General features: G+C 52.0%; 1 protein-coding gene across 3 annotated transcripts in view; it reads right to left on the bottom strand.

Annotated features, from left to right (window-relative positions):
• Positions 1-889: 889 nt before the first annotated feature.
• Positions 890-18,855, bottom strand: part of ERC1 (ELKS/RAB6-interacting/CAST family member 1) — a 269,744-nt gene continuing 251,778 nt past the window's right edge. For all 3 annotated transcript variants that reach the window (XM_052639804.1, XM_052639803.1, XM_052639806.1), the window contains one exon: positions 890-5,673. In XM_052639804.1, coding sequence (XP_052495764.1) covers positions 5,536-5,673 — 138 coding nt within the window. In that variant the 3' untranslated portion in view covers positions 890-5,535. The remainder of the gene's footprint in view (positions 5,674-18,855) is intronic.

Raw genomic sequence — 18,855 nt, 5'->3', positions numbered from 1 at the left:
GCAGAAAGGCAGGATGAATGGGAGACGCTGGGGACAGCGCCCAGTGTCACCCAACAGCTCGCTGTGGGGGACACACTGGCGCGTGGTGACGATTTCATTTATGCAGCAAAACACACATCCTGCAGTGAGACTGTGCCCACTCCAGGCCTTCCCTGCTGGAGGGAGCAAGGCCAGGCAGAGCCGGGTGTGGGCAGGGCTGCGGGAGGGAAGTGTTCGGCCCATGTGCCAACATCAGTGGGCTGCAGAACCTGTAAGGAGAGGGAGGGAACGCGGCGAGCGGGCTGAATCCCTTGTGCGGGAGACACAGTGAAGCAGAAAAAAAAAACTCTCAGCAAAGTCTCCAGAACCTCTCAACATCAGGCCCAGAGCTGCCAATCTTCCCAGCAGATGGTCTTGGCAGACCCCCATGCTCCCTTGTTCCCGACCCCCGTTCTGTCTGATTCTGCGGCTCATGTGGTCCAGGGTATACATGTCAGCATATATCCCGGGGTTGGGGTGGGGTGGCTCCAGCCCAATCTGAACCAGACCCGTGGACACCGCTCTGGGACAGAGTGAAGTGGGGACCGTGGCTCGGGCCTCAGTGTGCAAACCGTGAAGCACAGGAAGGGGGGAGGTCAGCCCCGAGTCCAGGTGGATGCCCAGAGGGGCTCCCCCTTTTCAGAGTCACTGTCAGCCTGCCAGGGCTGGGGTGCTGTCCACACCTCTGCCCTCCTGTGACCCAAGCATCCCTGCTTCCTAGGGGTCTCCGGTGTGGCTGACCGCGTGGGGACCGCCGGCCTCTCCTGCCTTTCTAGCATCTGAGGACACATCCTACCTGATGAGCTGACTGCATGAGGCTCAAAGAAAAACAGCACGCGATTTTTAAATAACTTTATAATTTCCCGATGGATTTAGTTTGTGAATAAAAAAGAAAAAAAAATGAACAAAGTGTTTACAATAGTTATCAAGGCAAAGTCGACTCTAACACAGTTTCTCTGTAACGTCATGATCGTGTCAGCGACACCGCCGGGCCGGCGTGCAGTGGACGGCGGTGGTGGGCCTGCTCAGACACCACCCCCTCGGCCGCTACTGTTGCCGAAAGGACTCAAGCTGCAGGGTCAGCGCCCGGGGCCCTGGCTCCTCAGCCGGGGCGGCTCTCCCTCCTGAAGCCAGGGAAAGGGGAACCGTAGGAGACCCCAGTCTATGCCTTGCATACCTGCTGGGCTCGAGTGCCCCGGGCTGCCCCTGGGGGTCCAGGGCATGTGCAATACTGCTGTGGCGGTGGGGGGAGGCAGCCCCACCAGGGCCGGGCTCTCTGGCTCAGCGGGGGACATCTCCTTTCCTGGCCAGGCCGTTGCTGGGGCCCAGCCTGGGGCGGGGGTCTCATAAGCTTTCAGGGAAAGGCTGCAGGGACCGATGCCAGAGGGGCTGGGCTCTGAGCCGGGCCCCCACCCGGACTGCAGGCTCAGGCTGGTTGGGGATTGGCCCATCCTGGATGGGCCCCAGAGTATAGCACCATGGGCAGGAGGCGGCTCTGTGGCTGGTGCGGAGCTCAGGGGCCAGCACCAGGCCCCGGTGACCACATGGGACCCGGCACGCTGGGTGGGGGCCAGTGTAGGGGTGAGGGAGCTACAGGGTCAAGGATCTGGGAGCCTCTGGCAGAGGCCCTGAGGGTGGATAGGCAAGCCAGGCCCCAGGAGCCTCTCCCGAGCTCAGCGGCCAGTAGCCTGCCTGTATCTGGACCTGGCGTCTCCCCAGCGGCCGGCCCGGCTGCCACCTCGGCCACCTTATGGGAAGAGGGGCGGTGTCTGGCTGCCCCAGAGCTTGAATTCCTTTGTTAACATGATATTGGTTTGATTTTTTAGAAACACAGCTCTTTAATTTTTCAGTTCTACAACTACTCTGTAATATCTTAATAATCTCAACAATGGACACAATGGAACTGCCCCGATTCTCTGAACCACACGGACAATATCGACAAGCAGAGAAACGAAAGAGGAGGTGGGGAGGGACAGGAACCCACTCCCCATAATCAATCCCTAATCCACCGCTCCCCTGGGGTCAGGAGGAGAAACACCTATGATGGGGGTCACAGCACTCTCCACACACGCTGGGAAAAACCAGGAGACACTTGGGTTACAGTTTTGACACTAAAAAGTTTGGAAAGTTTTTGCTTAAAAAGCACAGGACAGCCATTTTGTTCAGAAGGATTTTCCCTGTTTTCTTACTGTGTTCCCTTAGTGTCCGGGGAGGAAACACCAGATTCCTCTCAAGACCTTTCTTAGATGGTTGCACCCCTGCTGAGGGGTCAGGGCTGGCAGTGGTGGGGGGGTCTGGGTCTGCATGGCCGGCTGCCCCTCCCTCTTCTCCCCCTGGCCCCCTACAGCCCAGCGCTCTGCCGCTGATGGGAGATGAGGCTGGGGTGGGGTTGGGGGCCCACACAGGATCCATGGGGACTCAGGAAGAGCCACTTGAGCCCAAGTCCACGCTTGCTCTTTCCCCGCCCTGGGGCCTTTGCTGACATGGTGGAGTCCACAGTGGGGAGGGAAGGGCACGCAGGTTGGGCCAGCAGCAAATCCTGTCAGCAGTCACCGACACCTGGAGATGACTTCCTCTCCTCCTCTCGCTGCTGGAAAGCCCAACAGACCTTTCTGGACACAAAGGGTGAGCCCAGCTGCTGCCGTCCAAGCTGGAAGCGCCTTGGGTTCCGTCCGCTTCACTTGTGTTCCTAAGACGAGTTAGGAAGAGGGAGCTCTCAGGCCGCCTTCAGATGGTCAGGTACATGGTCAAGGTCAGAGGTGAGATGGAATTGCGGAGCCCCATTCCCTTCTTTACACGTGACAGCCCAACTGACGTCTTTTCCATTTCAAACAGCGTCCACACCTTGGCACCCAGATGCTTCATCACGAGCCCGGCAAGGGCCTGCGGCAGAAGGGCAGGACCCAGGAACCATGTGAGGCTTCTGCTCTGCACCCCAACTTGGTGCCACCCACTCTCCTCCTCACTGCCTGCCGTGACAACTGTTACCTGGGGACAGAGCCCGAGGTGCTCAGGGCAATGAGACGTGCCAATGGGATGGAGGGTTTGGTGAGCATGTTAGGCGGCCTGCAGCATGTCTCCAAGGTCACAGACCTTCGGGACAGCTCGTGACCTCATACAACCATGAAGTCAGAAGAGGTCAGGGGATACAAGGCTTGTGTGCTGGAACTGCGCCTTCAGCAAACGTTGGCTCAGAGAGAGACCTACACTCAGTAAGATGCTAAATGCTGGAGATTACAATTTGCCCTCGTGGTATAGGCAGGTCCTTGCTCACTATTAAACTTCAGCCAGAGTTGACCCTCATCCAGGACCAAACAGCCCCCAGAACCACTGAGGTGTGACCACCCAGGCAGAGGAGGCAGAGGAGAGTCCTGCCTGGTTCAGGGACAGACAGATGGTGTCCACCCCGAGTAATCCTCCAGGTATCCACAGGCAGGCAGCAGGGACCGTATCTGACGGCGAAGGTGGACCCAGCAGGGCCCGGGGGACCACCAGAAGCGCTGGTCAGGCTGCTGCCCTGCATGGGGCCTCTTCCTCCTGCAGGCCGGGGAGGAGGTCCTTCTACCTCGGTTCTCCCATTGTGGTGGATAATGTGAGATTCCAGGACTCCGGCCCTAAAACACTGGGGCTTTCTAAGTGATTTATGGGCACTGCAATAAATAAATGGGGTTGAGGTAATTGACCACGAACGGCCACCACTTACTGTCTGAGCCCTGCAGCACCCCCGCTTTGGCCAGCCCAGCTATCAGGAAGCATCTCAGTAAGAAATTTATGAACAGAGTCCATTTAAACCTTTGATAAGGGGCACTCGACAGCTTCTCACGGGGGGAAGCTGGTTTATGGCGGGGAGTGGGGGCTGCTGGAGATGTGACCATATAAGTTAATGGGACCGTCACGGGCTACTGGCGGGAAGATACGGGACTGATGGCTGTGACGACCTGACAGGCAGCCTCGGATTCTCTGGGTGAGTAACTGGGGAAAGGGAAGGAGAAAACCCATTTAGCCCAGCAACTCTTTATCAGAGGATGTGAGCGTCTGCTGGGTGTCTGGCTGGAGAGGTGATCAAAGGGCAAGATTCGGGTTAAGTGGTCTGTTTCTTGGTGCCTGATATTTATGACTGCCACTATCTATGCTTGGGGAAGACGTCAGTACTCTCAACCGGATTTGCAACTTTGGGGTCGATTTTCTGATTTGCAACATGGAGCCAGCCAAGTTCATTGAGAAGCACATGGATGTGCAGAGAAGACACCATCCACCATTGTAGCCCTTTACACAGCACGCTCCTTCAGGGGAACAAACCCCCAAATTCTGAGTCATCAGATGGGATCCTATCCTACAGGCTAGTAACTGATGCAGTCTCTTGCCCCCCCAAAACCCATAAATTCCATTATAATGAGAAATGTTGACTTCTGGAAGATTTTTCTGGAAAAGCTGCCCTCTATTAAGACTTAAGATCGGACCAGGTGCATTTCACAGAATCCTCGACCCTGCCCCATCCAGAGGCTGTCTTCATGGCTGGTGCCTGGCAGCCACGCAGGCACTTCATAAACACGGCCTGAGCATTAGAGGGGAAGGACTGCATGTGTGATGAGCGACATCCGTGTGCAGCAGAGGCTGCGGGTCAGGATGAAGGCTGCAGTGGCCAGGGGACAGCGGGGGGAGGCGGGGCGTGCCCAAACCTGGAGTGCAGGGGAGGGGTGGGCTGGGGGGAGGCAGAAGCACTCTTCAAGGGTGAGACGGAGACGTTCTGGGGAAGCCAGCCTGACCCAGAGGACCGGTCACATTCTACAGAAGCAGAGCTGCGGGCGAGGCCACACCGCCCTCTTCTCTTTCAGTCACGGACGCGATCCAATGAATGCATCAAGCAAGAGCGACTCACCCAGAGGCTGAGGACAAGCACAGGACCAGGAGGCAGGGAGGCCGGTTCCGCCTGCCCAGATGCCTCTTGTGGACAGTCACCAGCATGGACAGGAGAGAAGGGTTGGTCGCTCCAGGTCCCTGGTCCCTCTCCCCATCCTCTCTTTCGGTTAATACTCTTTTTGGGATTTTTTTTTTTTTCACCCTTTTAGGGGAAAGCACCTGTTCTGGTACCAGAACACGTAGCGCTTGGGTCCGCAGTGAAGCATCCCCCAGAAAGCCAAGCTCCGCAGCATCCAGACTCTGTCCTCATGCCACGGACGGGCGAGGGGGGCTCTCCCCGTGTCCCCATCAGGGCACAGCCGCCAGTGTCCACAGTGTCACTGCTGATGGCCGGAGGGCAGCTCTCCACGGAGACTCGGCTGCTTGCCCGGCTGGGATGGCAGGACAGTTAGTGTGGGGACGACACCCAAAGAAGAAAGCAGGTTAGAAGACAGATGAGAAACGGCGCTGGCGCCTCACTGGAGGGATTAAGAGAGACGGGACAGGGTCTGTAGTGTGTCTGGTGCCAGGAGCCTAGGGCCCGGTTCCTCGCGTGCCTCCTCTCCTGGCTCCTGGGTTCAATGCTTGGGCTGCTGGGCCGGCTGTTCCCGCGAGGGGTCAGGATGACTCTTCCAGGGCGTTGACCACCTGCTCCAGGATGTCGGGGCAGTGATCCGCGATTTGCTGCAGGACGGCGTTGGCAAACTCCTGCAACTCGGCGTTGTCCTGCTCACCTTTCTCCTGCTCGCTCTGAAGCTGAAAGCAGAGACGGATTCAGGTGAAAAAAATCAAGCCTGTTCACACTGAGTTCAGAATTACCCTTCGTTAACAAAGGAAGGATGCTAGCAAACACATGGATGAGCCTGGAGGGCATCGCACTCAGTGAAATGAGCCAGACCCAGAAAGACAAACAGTGCGTGGTATCTACCTACACATGGAACCCGGAGGAGAAACGTCAAGTCAGACTCGAGCAGCAGAGAGAGGGACAGTGGCTGCCAGGGCCTGGAGGTGTGAGAAACACAAGTGGGGGGTAAAAAGGCACAAACTTTCATTTCCGAGATGAATGAGGTCTGAGGTGTAATGTACAACCTGGTGACCACTGTCAACAATACCGTGTTACACACTGAAACCTGCTAAGAGAGCAGGGCTTAGGGGTTCTCACACAGAAAAAGAGGAAATCGTGACACAGCATGTGTTAACCGAAAAGCTGGAGACGGTCCACGATGTCTGTGTACATCACACTATCAGGTGTACCCCTTAAATATATCACCATTTTGTCAATTTTAGCTCAGTGAAGCTAAAGAAAGAGAAAAAAAAGATGAATAAGAGTCAGTTTTCATGTGAAGTCTTCCTGTATCAGAATGAACAATTAGGAAAGTATAGGAGTATCGAATGTCTCCTCTTGAAGATGAAGGTAAGAGGCTGGTCCAAGGCCCCCAGAGGGTGACCTGCAAAGCTGGGATCCCACGCTGGTGCTCTCACTCCAGGAATGTCCTCCCACCGGGCCACACCGTCACATTCAGGCCCAGGAGGGGATGGGGCTCATGCATGATCAGACAGGATCATGCGCACTGGTCCCTGCCTGAGGGAGGGCCCCGGCCCCTGCCACGCTCAGTGCATGGGACTCCCTACCTCAGGCCCACTGACTTGAGCCAAAGAGAAGCCGAGCTTGTTTAGAAGGGTATCTCCTGTTGTTTAAACACTCTCTGACACTCCTCCACACACTGCACCAGCGTGTATGAGGGCCTACTCTGTGCTCGGTGCTGAAATGCAATGGACTTGACCCTTGAGCTGAGCAAGTACACAGATGACTACGACCCAGCCAGGAAAGGGTGGTGACCGAGGCCTGAACACGCGGCGAGGCAGACAGGAGGATGCCCGCGTCACCCTGGGGGGAGTCCCAGATGTTCCTGAAGGCTAAACCGAAGTGCATCCGGGATAGAAGCAGTGGTCGAGCGGACAGAACAGGTGCAGACGTGCAGAGCCATCGAGGGGTGTGGGTCTAGGGTCGGTGAGACATACCCCTCCCCCAGCAGCTGAGCATCAGGCAGGGGCCGGAGTGCAGAATGGCAGAGGTGAGGCTGGAGGGACAGCCTGGGGCCAGGCAGCGTACGCAGAGCTAAGGGTTCAGGTTTCATCTGGTGAGAACCACAGGGCGACAGCAGCAACCGGAAGCCCAAAAACTTTCAGACAGCACAGTGATGAGATCGTGTCGTTTTCTCAGAAGACAGTATGAAGTTGAAGCAGGCCACATGGATGGAAGAAGAGCACGTCCAGGGAGGTCACTGTCACGAGCCCAGGGGAGAATGAAGGAGGAATACAGGTTTGGATGGGAGGGCATGGGAACAAAGAGGGGAAGGTGGGTGGGAGAATTTCCTAAGGCTGGACTGGTGGGAGGTGGGGTTACATGAGAGAGGGCAGAGAACAAGGTAGATGAGCCTGAAAATACAGGAGGCAGAGCAGGTTTTAGGGAAGGAAGGAAACTGAGTTTAAAGTGTAGTTAAACACACAGACTCAGGAGTGAGGCTGGCTGGGACTCAAGCTCAGCTCTGCCAATGACTGGTCTGCATGACCTGGACATTTGGAGCCTCAGTTTCCTCGTCTGTAAAAAGGAACAGTGATATTACAGGGTGGTTTTAATGCCTTAATATTTGTATAAAGTACAGCACAATGTCTGACACACAGAAAGTGCTTGGGAAATGTTAGATGCTGTTATCAAAACTGTTACTGCTGTTTTTTATTAAGCAGATAAGATAACCCAGAAAGAGCCTGTGGATTAAAATGCAAAAAGAAGCAAAGTTTCAGTTACACTGTTGACAGAATCTGGATGCTCTGAGCCAAGAATGAGCATGCTGCTTTTTCAAATATATCAAAGAGCCAGGGACAGATTCAGAGCTGGTGATCTTCTGTTAAATGTTGAAAAAAGACCAGAATGTCTGGTACCGAGTGTCTGGCAAGGGCCAGGTTCAGACCGCGCGAAGTCGGGTGCATCCCGAGCTCTGGCTGTGTCACGTGGCTGCGAGTCTCCGAAACGGGGAAAGCAAGGGGGTCGGGTGCCTTGTGAACACAGTGGCCCGGGCCAGAGCCCTGGGCTGCGATGCTGAGGTCTCTCCCACCACGCAGGGCGAGAGAGGAGGTTATGAGGTTGTCGGGCTGCTTCATCTTCTTATCTTGGGCTGGGGGATAGATAAATGCTCTTTATCTTATTCTTTGTGGGCTGTGATGACTGACTGTGCGTGTCCCCTCAGATCCTTATGTTGAAATTCTCATCTCATTGTGATGATGGTCTGAGGCGGGGGCGTTCCGGAGATGCTTGGACGTGAGGGTAGAGCCCTCATGAATGGGGTGAGCTCAGAGACCGGCCTCCCTCCCTCTCGTGAGGACCTGAGGAGAAGTGAGCCATCTGCAGCTCGGAGCACAGCCCTCGGTAGAACCAGCCTGTGTGCCAGGATCCTGGGCCCGCAGCCTCCAGAACCTTTAGGAACAAACCTCTGTTGCTGATAAGCCACCCAGCTTACAGCATTTTGTTATAGCAGCCTGACTAACATAGCGAGTAGTGCTTTTAAAGAAAGCTATGAAAGGAAAAAAAGGGGGAGGATTTGGCTAGTCGAACATTTAAAATATTTGTATGGACTCAGAAAAGATGTAAGTAAAAATACAAGTTTTTGCTTGGGAAATGTTTAGAATAAATAAAACAAAACAAACAAAGGATTGCTATCAATATATTAATGAAAATGATAACAATAATCCTAATGTAATAGAAAAAACGGGCAGAGGATATGAACCAAAAACTCACAAAAGGAATGTAAATGGTTAATAAGCACATTAAATGATAGTTAGCGGCGGTGAATAATTAAAGAATAGCAAATTAAGCAAGTTAGGGTTTTGTTTTTTCCTCTCTCCCATCACACTGGCAACAAAAGCTACAAAGACTGTTAACAATCAGTGTTGGTAAAGACCTGAGGAAGTGGGCCCTCATATATACCACTGATGAGAATATAGACTGGGGTGCACTCTGGTCTCTTCGACCAAATTTAATTGCATGTGTACTTTATGTAAATAATTCCACTTTCTAGAGTATATTCTAGAGAAAATATCAGTAAGAAATTCAAGAATGTATGCACAGGTATGTTTACCAAGGCAATTTGTAAGAATGAAACTTTTTTTACTGACCTCAGTGTCGACCAAGAGGTGAGAGAGGTCTGTATGTTTGAGCTTATGTACAGAAAAATGTATGGACAAAGACAGACAGAAGTATGAAGAATGGTTAGTCTGAGTGGGTGGAATGATTTGTATTTTACTCTGCATACTTCTGTACTGTTTAATACCCACAAGTACTGTCGACCTTACTAAAAGAAATAAGAATAAAAATATGTAATATAAATATTCAAAGCTGCATGTATTTTTCAAATGTGTAACTGTTACATATTCTAAGACTAAGAGAAGAAACCAACAGAAATGTATAAAACATTCATTCAAAAAGTACTGATTGGTTCGCCATGAAAAGGAATGGAACTCTGACCAGGCTACCACATGAACCCTGAACACACTATGCAGTGTGAAAGAAGCCAGTCACAGAAGGCCGCACTCTAGACGGTCCCATTTTTATGAAATGTCCAGACAAGGCAAACTCAGTGAGGGGGTGGCCAGTGCTGCCCAGGGCGAGGGCGGGACGGGGTGGTGGGAGGGCCTGCGGACTGACGAGCACATGGAAAGCTGGCTGTGGTGGAGGCCACACAACTCTGAGAATCATGCCTTTTAAATGAGTGGATTGCACGATATGTGAATTCTGTCTCAACGAAACTGTAAGGACACACTGAGTCCTGCTTGCAAAATCCTGCAGAGCAAATGCCCGCTGAGAGGGAGGCAAGTGCTGCAGCTTCAGCCAGGGTGGAAAGGAGGAGAAGAGGGGAGAGTTCCTTGAGGAGGTGCAGGGAGATGTTTGAAGACAGAGAAGGCTCGTACCAGACAGAAAGCCAGCAAGAGCGGAGCAGGCACAGAGCAGGAGGAGATGCGCTCGGCTGCTCCCGGGGTTTGGGGCCACGGAAACTACCAGGTCTCAGCAGAAGTAACGCAGGTCTCCCTAGGCTGGCCAGGCATGGGCACTGCCCCCACGGCCCCCCAACCCTCTCCATGCTCTCTGTGATGCCCACCGAGGGCTCCGGCCTCCGCTGAGGGAACCTCATTCTCAAAACAGTGGGGACAGACTGGAGTGAGCTGAAAGCGTGATGCAGGTACAACTGAGATGCAGGGTGAGAGGAAACGTGATCGTGACCCGCCGTCATCAGGGCTGGAAGCGGAAGGGGGAAGGGTAACAGAACTGGAGGAGGACCAGAGAGTCAGGCGTGATGGAAGAGATCAGGGGGAAGACCAGGTCAGCCACAAAGGCTATGCTTTCCCAGCATCTAATGAATGGTCTGCCTGGCGAAAGGTGCTTAGACACAGAGGTGTGAGGAGGGAGGAGGCAGTGCTCCTTCTCTGGCGGGTCTCTCTCCGTCTCTGGGGATTGAGGCTGGCTTACACTAGCAGCAGCACCACGCGTGGGCACAGCAGGGCAGAGAGAGATTCCACTGGCACTCGATCCATTACATGCTAGTTATTTCCTGTCTCGAAAAAAAAACTCAAAGACCAACCTTTCCTGTGAAACGGGAACTGCTTCTCAAACGAGGATTTCTGTTTTGACTCTGAAATGCAAAGCTTTAGTCATCTGAGGTCCGAGGAGTGCTGAGTGTCGGGAAAAGTGTCATTAAAACTTTAGACCACTTAGGGAAGAAAGGCAACGTGAAGAAACTAAACGAAGACTTGAGACAGCTGTGCTCTTGCAGCACGGGTGTGAGAACAAATCTTGAGGGGGATTAGTACCTCGTTATTTAACAGTATTTCATTAGCATGCACAGCACATGCAAAAAAAAAAAAGAAAAAAAAAGGCAGTTTCTGTGTGGTTTCAGCATGTAGCAGACCCCGTGGACGAAACAGGGAAGGTGTGTTCCGGCTTCCAAAACTGAACTTACCAGCTTGTCTCTCCATCCTTTGCCCCCTCCCCAAAGAAAAGGCCCTTAGACTTAGCACAGAGAAGGATTTCCCAAAACGTACAGACATGCAATATTGGGGATTTAAAGAAAAAGCTTATTCCATCTTAGATGCAATGCTCCTCTGTCCCTCTTCCCTTCCTTGTTAAAGTGACAAATCCCAAGTTAGTAGATATAAACTCAGCTGAGTAAGCCGATAAGATCCACCATATCCTACTCTCTTCTTTCTAATACTGGCAGGCCAGTTCTACCCCTGCAAGTACTACAGTGAAAAAACACTACTGTCTTGTTTATTTTCTTAAAAACACCATAGTCATATGCAGCGGGTAGGTTCACAGAATCTCCCCCTCTAGATACAGAGATGCAATTTTTTGGGTATGTGCTGAGAGCTTTGCATCTAAAGACAAACCACCACCACCCTAAGAACATTTCCAAATACATTTAAAAAACAAACGTGTTCCCATGAATCCCATAAGCTCCTGTAACAGCAGCATCAAATCCCATACCTCAGCATCTCTGCTTTCTCCATAAATAAACACCTAACATGAAATCTTCCCCAAGCGCCTTGGGCCTCTTCCTACTTAACCTTAAGAGAACTAACATACTCTGGAGGAAGGGAATCTTGGAATAAGAGGTGTACAGCCATCTGGCTCCAGTAGAGAAGACAGAAAATAGGGTGGGCTAAAAGAAATGGGAGGGATTTCTCTGGTCCAGTGGCTAAGACTCTCCGCTCCCAATGCAGGGGGCCCGGGTTCCATCCCTGGTCAGGGAACTAGATTCCATACGCCGCATCTAAGACCTGGCGCAGCCAAATAAATAGCTTTTAAAAATTTAAAAAAAAAAATAAAAGAAACAGGGACTTGGAAATGTGGCTGAGGATGACTGGGAGGGTGGCATCCTGTGTGTGGGTGCTACTGCTGTCCATGGAAGGACAGACCGCTCGGGGGGCTGGCGGCCGTGAGCCTGCTGTGCAGTTGTTCAGTCCTGTCTGGCTCTGTGCCCACACGGACTGCAGCATGCCAGGCTTCCCGTCCTTCATCTTCTGGAGTTTGCGCAAACTCATGTCCACCGTCTCATCCTCTGTCGTCCCCTTCTCCTCCTGCCTTCAGTCTTTCCCAGCATCAAGGTCTTTTCCAATGAATCAGCTCTTCGAATCAGGTAGCCAAAGTATTAGAGCTTCAGCATCAGTTCTTCAATGAATATTCAGGGTTGATTTCCTTTAGGATTGACTGGGTAGATCCCCTGGAGGAAGAAATGGCAACCCACTCCAGCACTCTTGCCTAGAAAATTCCATGGATGGAGGAGCCTGGTGGGCTATAGTCCACGGGGTCGCAAAGAGTCGGACACAACTGAGCAACTTCACTCGTTGTTGGTTTGATCTCCGTGCTGTCCAAGGGACTCTCAAGAGTCTTTTCCAGCAACAGTTCAAAAGCATCAATTCTTTGCTGCTCAGCCTTCTTTATGGTCCAGCTCTCACATCCGTATATGGCTACTGGAAAAACTATAGCTTTGACTAGGTGGACCTTTGTTGGCAAGATGACGGGAGCCTGAGGAACTCACTACTGAGGTAACACAGACATGTCACACCCGATCTCAAACAACCCCACGACGCTCCTGTTCCTCCTCCTCCGGGTCCCACGGCCCTGGCCCATCAACTAACTCCGTTCCCAACCTCTGCCCTCCCTGGCCTCTGACCACGGCCTCCGGGGGCTCTTTCACACCCCAAGCTTCTGAACCTGCCTCTCACACGTGCATGTGTGCTAAGTCGTTTTCCCTTCATTCACCATCAGATGTCTAAAATAACTCTACACGTCCTACCGCTGTTTCCCATTTTCCCCCTTAACATCTAAGAATTTAGCTTTTTGCCATTTCACCAAAATTGCTCTCTCAAAAGGAGAAGACAATGGCACCCCACTCCAGTACTCTTGCCTGGGAAATCCCATGGATGGAGGAGCCTGGTGGGCTGTAGTCCATGGGGTCGCTAAGAGTTGGACACGACTGAGTGACGACTTCCCTTTCACTTTTCACTTTCATGCATTGGAGAAGGAAATGGCAACCCACTCCAGTGTTTTTGCCTGGAGAATCCCAGGGACGGGGGAGCCTGGTGGGCTTCTGTCTATGGGGCTGCACAGAGTCGGACACGACTGAAGTGACTTAGCAGCAGTAGCAGTAGCAGCAGCTCTCTCAGAAAGTTGACCACGTACCTTAAATCGAGATACGACACAATCCCAGATGGGAAGGCTCAACACTGTATCAGTGTTAATTCTGCCCAAACTACCTGCTGATACAGTGCACTCCAATCACAGCTATGGCAGGTGTGTGTGTGACTGACACGCTGATTCAGGGCACGAGAGGAAACGTAAAGAGCTCAGAGCAGCAGAATGACCACGGAGAAACAGTGCTACAAAATAGTTCTTCACGTGATTAAATATTCCTCTAGAACGTAAAGTTGAAAAGGGCTGCATTGTAATCCTTTTTATGGATGTATTATAATTTAGTTCACTAATTCAATTATTAGAAATGTAGCCTGTTTTCACTATTACTAATATTAGTGTGTTGAAATTTTCTAAACATAAATCTATGCGTATCTATGGTTGTCTTCTTAGAATCCTGCATCAAAAGGTATCCTTTTTAAAGCTCTGGACATGCCACCAAACTGTTCAGAACAGCTGCACTAACTTTCAATCAACAGGTAAGAGTGACCATTTCCCATCCTCCTGGTCCCCTGGGGTCACACCCACCTCCCCCGCAACCTCGCCAATGCGACAGGGCTGTTTTCATTTGCAGTTCTATGTAGTGAAGCCAAAAACAGAGGCGAAGTATTTAAAGATACGTTTATGAGGCCATTTCCTCTTTTGAGGGATCCCTGTGAACGTCCTTTTCAGGCCACGTTTCTTTTGGTTTAGCGTCTTCCTCTCTGATCTCCTGGTCACAAACCTGACCCTGGCTCTTGGATCTTAGCATCTTCTGTTTAATGCAATAGCTTCACAACCATCTCTGGAGAAGGAAATGGTAACCCACTGCAGCATTCTTGACTAGAGAATCCCATGGACACAGGAGCCTGGTGGGCTACCGTCCATAGGGTTGCAAAGAGTTGGACGCAACTGAAGCGACTGAGTACACAGCACCATGTCAACCCCTTCTAAGATGGGTTGGGTTAAGTTTGCTCCTCCTCTTCCAAGATCTTAAATGATTTCCTCCCTATAAACAGAGTCCAGTCCCTCTGGCACGGCGGCCACCATCTGTCCCGTCCCACTTTCCCAGTTTCATCTCCAGTATATCCTGGTCATCCTCTGTGGTTTCGTTCTGATGCGGTTCCCTCACCCTGGGAGATGGACCATCTTATCTCCGACACCTCCGCTTCCCATCCAACTTATCCTTTGTCATGGAGACGCCCCTTGTCAGAAGTGAACACTGTTGTTGAAACATTCATTTTGTCTCGTATCTCAGGAGTCGGCTACATGTTTAATTCCCCAATGCTTCGGCAAGTTCCTCAATGAATTCTTTTTTACATACCAAGGCTGCCGAGCAAAGCAGCCTGCACAGAGCAGACAATTGAAAAACAACTGGAGGAGGAACTGAGGGAACAGATGCTAATTCCGGGGGAGGGGGAACACCCGCAACTTTTCCAAGAGCTCGTAAAGATAAACTTGAAGCATCGCCAGTCAACACCGTCTGACGGCGAAGACCCTGTAACAGGACACGTCAACCGATCACTGAGGCACCCACGCTGTTAAAGTTCTCAAAAGATGGACCGTGGGACCAGTATAGGATACCAAGCTGGCCTCTGGCACAAATTTTCTGGCTTTGTCTGCTGAATGTTATGATAATGTATTCTGTTCTTAGTAGCTATTCCAGCCCTCGCTGAATTCAGAGTAGTAATATGATTTCTAGAGGGACTCGGGCCAAGAATCACAAATGCAACAGCAACTCAATCTGGATTCTCAAAGCAACATGCACGGGAGGAAGGGAGAAGGGAAGGGCAGGGAGAAGATGCCCCACAACCCACAAAAACACGTCACGACAGGCTGGCTGTGAGGGAGACCGTGTGGGCTCCCACGCTGCCTCCCATGTCAGAGAGCAGAGCTGATGGGGGGAGACGGATCAGGACCCTGTGGGCAGGATGGAGAGGCAGGGGGGCAGCGGAGGACGGGCTGGCGGCCCTGGAAGCGGCCCAGAACCTCCGCCGCCCAGCACGGGTCAGGGAGTCAGGGTGGAGACGGCCTCTCTCCACAGCCCAGTCAAGGCCAAGGGAGAGCTGACAGAGACCCACGAAACAGGATGGTCTTAAACGAGAGCAAAAGCCTTCCTTCAAGGCAAATGGCCTTGTGTTCGCAGACACAGGATGGGGAGGGAGAAGAGGGCGGAGGGGTGGGTATAAAGGCGGGAGGGATGGTTATAAAAGACGTGACTAGACGAATACCGCTGTGCCTGGCAGTGACTCAGATTCATTCGTGTTTGTAGCTGGGTTGGTGGTGGGCGGGAAAATCACACAGAGATGCTTGGTTTGGTTTTAGCAGACAGGAATCTGAACTTGAGGTTTCTAACAGCGAGGTCCCATGATGCAGAGGCCGTGAGGTTTGAGTTGTCAATGGACATGACGACTGGAGCCTTGTAGAGGAGACGGTCCTCTATCGGAGTGGTCCTCTATCCCGGTCAGATCTAGGCTATAGCCCCAGCCCCAGTTCGCAGGATGCTTAAACTATACTGGCCCAGGAGACATGAAGCAATCCAAGTTTGGATCTTTGAGCAGCTAGAATAAACTGCTATGTTTCCTGCGATAATTATTCGCTGTTGTTCTTTAGTCACTCAGTCGTGCCCGACTCTTGTGACCCCAAGGACTGCAGCCCGCCAGGCTCCTCTGTCTGTGGGATTTTCCAGGCAAGAATACTGGAGTGGGTTGCCACTTCCTCCTCCAGTGGACGTTCCCGGCCCAGGGATTGAACCCGAGTCTCCTGCACTGGCAGGCAGGTTCTTTACCATCTGGGCCACCAGGGAAGCCTGATTATCTGCTGAATAAAACATGAAACCTACGTGGTCAGAGGGACCTAACAGCATGGTGCACACTTCATGTCCAGGCAGTAAAGACTCCACTTACTTTTCCACAGGAATTTGGTCACCTCTGTGCTTTGTGGCATCCCTCTGGCATTTGGTAACAGGGAAAATGGAAGTTGACCTTGAAGAATGTGCCTACAACCACTCCCCTGGATTACAGTAAACCGTGAAGCCCTCTCTTCCTTCTATCTCAAGCCCGGGCTTGCAGCTTGAACTTTCCGGGTTTCTTCCCAAGGTCTCCCTGACCCCAGCTGCCAGCCACCCTGCCCTGGACTCTGCAAGCTGACTGGCCGTGCTGGTGGCCGGGACACTGCGGCTGGGCCTTCTCCTCGCCCTTCCCTGCCTTGCAATGAACCCTCTGCCCGGCAATGCTGCGTCTGTCTTCCTAAGAAGGAGAGGCTGCTGCTGCTTAGGCCAGAAGTGAACAGGGTGTCACGGCTCCTCCAGGATGAATCTGGAAAGAGTCCGCTCACTCCACCACCGGGATCCATCACCGTCGGTTCCCTAGTGACAACATGCGACTGCACAGTGACCTTCTTGAGGTGCGCCTGGGGACATAAAGGACCGTCCTCCTCTCCTTCCCTCATGTTGGGTGACAAGGTGGGAGCAAAGCCCCGCCCTGAAGCCCCTCGAAGCGTGAATATCACAAATGCCACCCCAGGACTGTCAAGAGCGCATTAAGTTAAGCCCTGCACACGGGAGGTGCCCCCTACGGCAGCCTCTGGATGAACACGTGCCATGTGCCCTGGGGGAGGAGCTAGGCTTTCCGACGGTTACAAACTGAGCAGAGATAAAAGCAAAGCAAGGGCGTCTTTGCTGCCCAGCACTGAAAGCCCTGCGGCAACTTCCCGCCCCGAAGAGAGTAAAGCACATGAGGTCTGCGGTGACCCTGTATGCAGTTCAGTTTTCTACACTAACCCCCGCCCCGACAAAGCATCCAACGGTGGACCCACCAGACCTAAAAGCAGGCCGATTCCGAATCTGAGACTCATACGCCTGGAAGGGAGCTAACAGGACTTGCAGTTCAGTTCTCTAACCTTCAGGGAAGGTGTGCGAGGCCAGAGGAGGCCAAGTGGCCAGTGTCGTGTAGACTGGCGGAGCCAGAGGCCCAGGAAACCCAGGGTTCGTCCCCCATGCCCCAGCAGCCAGCAACCAGGGGGTAAAACTCTACTGTCTTCACACACAAGTGCTTCGGAGAGAAACAGAGGGCCTGGCCCCACCTCAGAGGCCAGTTTCACAGGACATCTGGTCTTGCCCGCTAACCACCAGATCTCAGGGTCCCCATGTCACTCAGGGCCGCTTATCGTCTTCTGAAGGCTACAGTCAGTCGTGGTTTTGTGAGTCCAACAACCTGGAGGCCAGTGACCCACGGGAACTGGGCTCAATGGATGTATGGGACCGAACACAGCTGCTGACACCTGTTTCCCCAAAGTAAGCTCCCTGGGGACAGCTGGGGCCGGACCCAGGCACGGACAGTGATGGGACAGTCCGGGTTTAGATAGTTATCTGCCATAAACCACTACCAACTCCTGCTTTCTGACAATTCTCTGCTGGACTTCCAGATGTCACTAACGTACTGATGTTTCATCTCCAGCCTACTTAAATCTGGACACTTCTAAAGTATTTCCTGCCTGAAGTATTTGCCTCTGGCTAAGATAATCTGGGTTTTTCTACGTGATATTTGACCTCCCAGGTTAGACTCCTTCCTGAGAGATTCTATCCTGACACAGGTGTTACACCGTCTCTGAACGAGCTGGGGAAGAGAGTGAACAGAGAAAGAGATGGAAGACAAGCTGACAAAAGGCGGAAGTGGGAACAGACACCCCCTCCAGATACAACAGGACATTAACAGCGGTCTGACTGGCTCCCAAGATGCTGAATTTTAAGAGTCAGGAGAAGGTGGAATCCTCTCATGTAAAAATGTCCCAGAACACCAAAGGACTCTGATGTATCGTCCCGTTCAAACAACAAGCCAGCTGTGACTACAGTTGTTAACACCGTCTTATATAACTGAAATTTGCTAAGAACATAGAACTTTAAAAAAGGTAGGTAATGAGAGGTGATAAATTAACTTGATGAGGGGAATACTTTCACAAAGTCAGCAATCACCACCCTGCCCACTTAAAACATCTTACAATTTGTCAACTGTCTCCCTGTGAATCTGAAAGAACAAGCCAGGTACCTGCCACGGGGTGGGGGGGGGTCGTTCAGATGCAGTGTGTCCTTAGGCAGAGATGGACCTTGGCCTGTGCCAGGCCTCCCTGTCCCTACTTGCTGGGACAGAGCTGGGGGCTTGAGAATGTGTGGAGGCTTTTTTGTTTTTTAAATCTTAGGACATAGATTTTGTTAAACACATTTTCTATACTATGTAAATATTACTGCCTGTTTCTCCATGCTTCTTGTATACCTTCCAAGACAATACTATCCAACACTGATATTTATGGTTCTGGAGCACCATAGAATTTGAGTATCTTACAACTCTAGAAATTAACTTTACACTTTGTTATGCAATCTTTTGGAGCAGGCAATGGCAACCCACTCCAGTACTCTTGCCTGGAAAATCCCATGGATGGAGGAGCCTGGTGGGCAGTCCATGGGGTCGCTGAGTTGGACACGACTGAGCAACTTCACTTTCACGCACTGGAGAAGGAAATGGCAACCCACTCCAGTGTTCTTGCATGGAGAATCCCAGGGACGGGGGAGCCTGGTGTGCTGCCGTCTCTGGGGTCGCACAGAGTCGGACACGACTGAAGCAACTTAGCAGCAGCAGCAGCATGCAATCTTTTAGTGCTGTAATGGACTCGGTTCCAAAATGGATAAAAAATATATATGCCATGACCCACTCTTTAAAAAT

This window comes from Budorcas taxicolor, chromosome 5, assembly GCF_023091745.1.
Source record: "Budorcas taxicolor isolate Tak-1 chromosome 5, Takin1.1, whole genome shotgun sequence".
Lineage (NCBI taxonomy): Eukaryota > Metazoa > Chordata > Mammalia > Artiodactyla > Bovidae > Budorcas > Budorcas taxicolor.
Note: the sequence above shows the minus strand (reverse complement) of the source record. Positions and strands in the feature narration are given on the sequence as shown.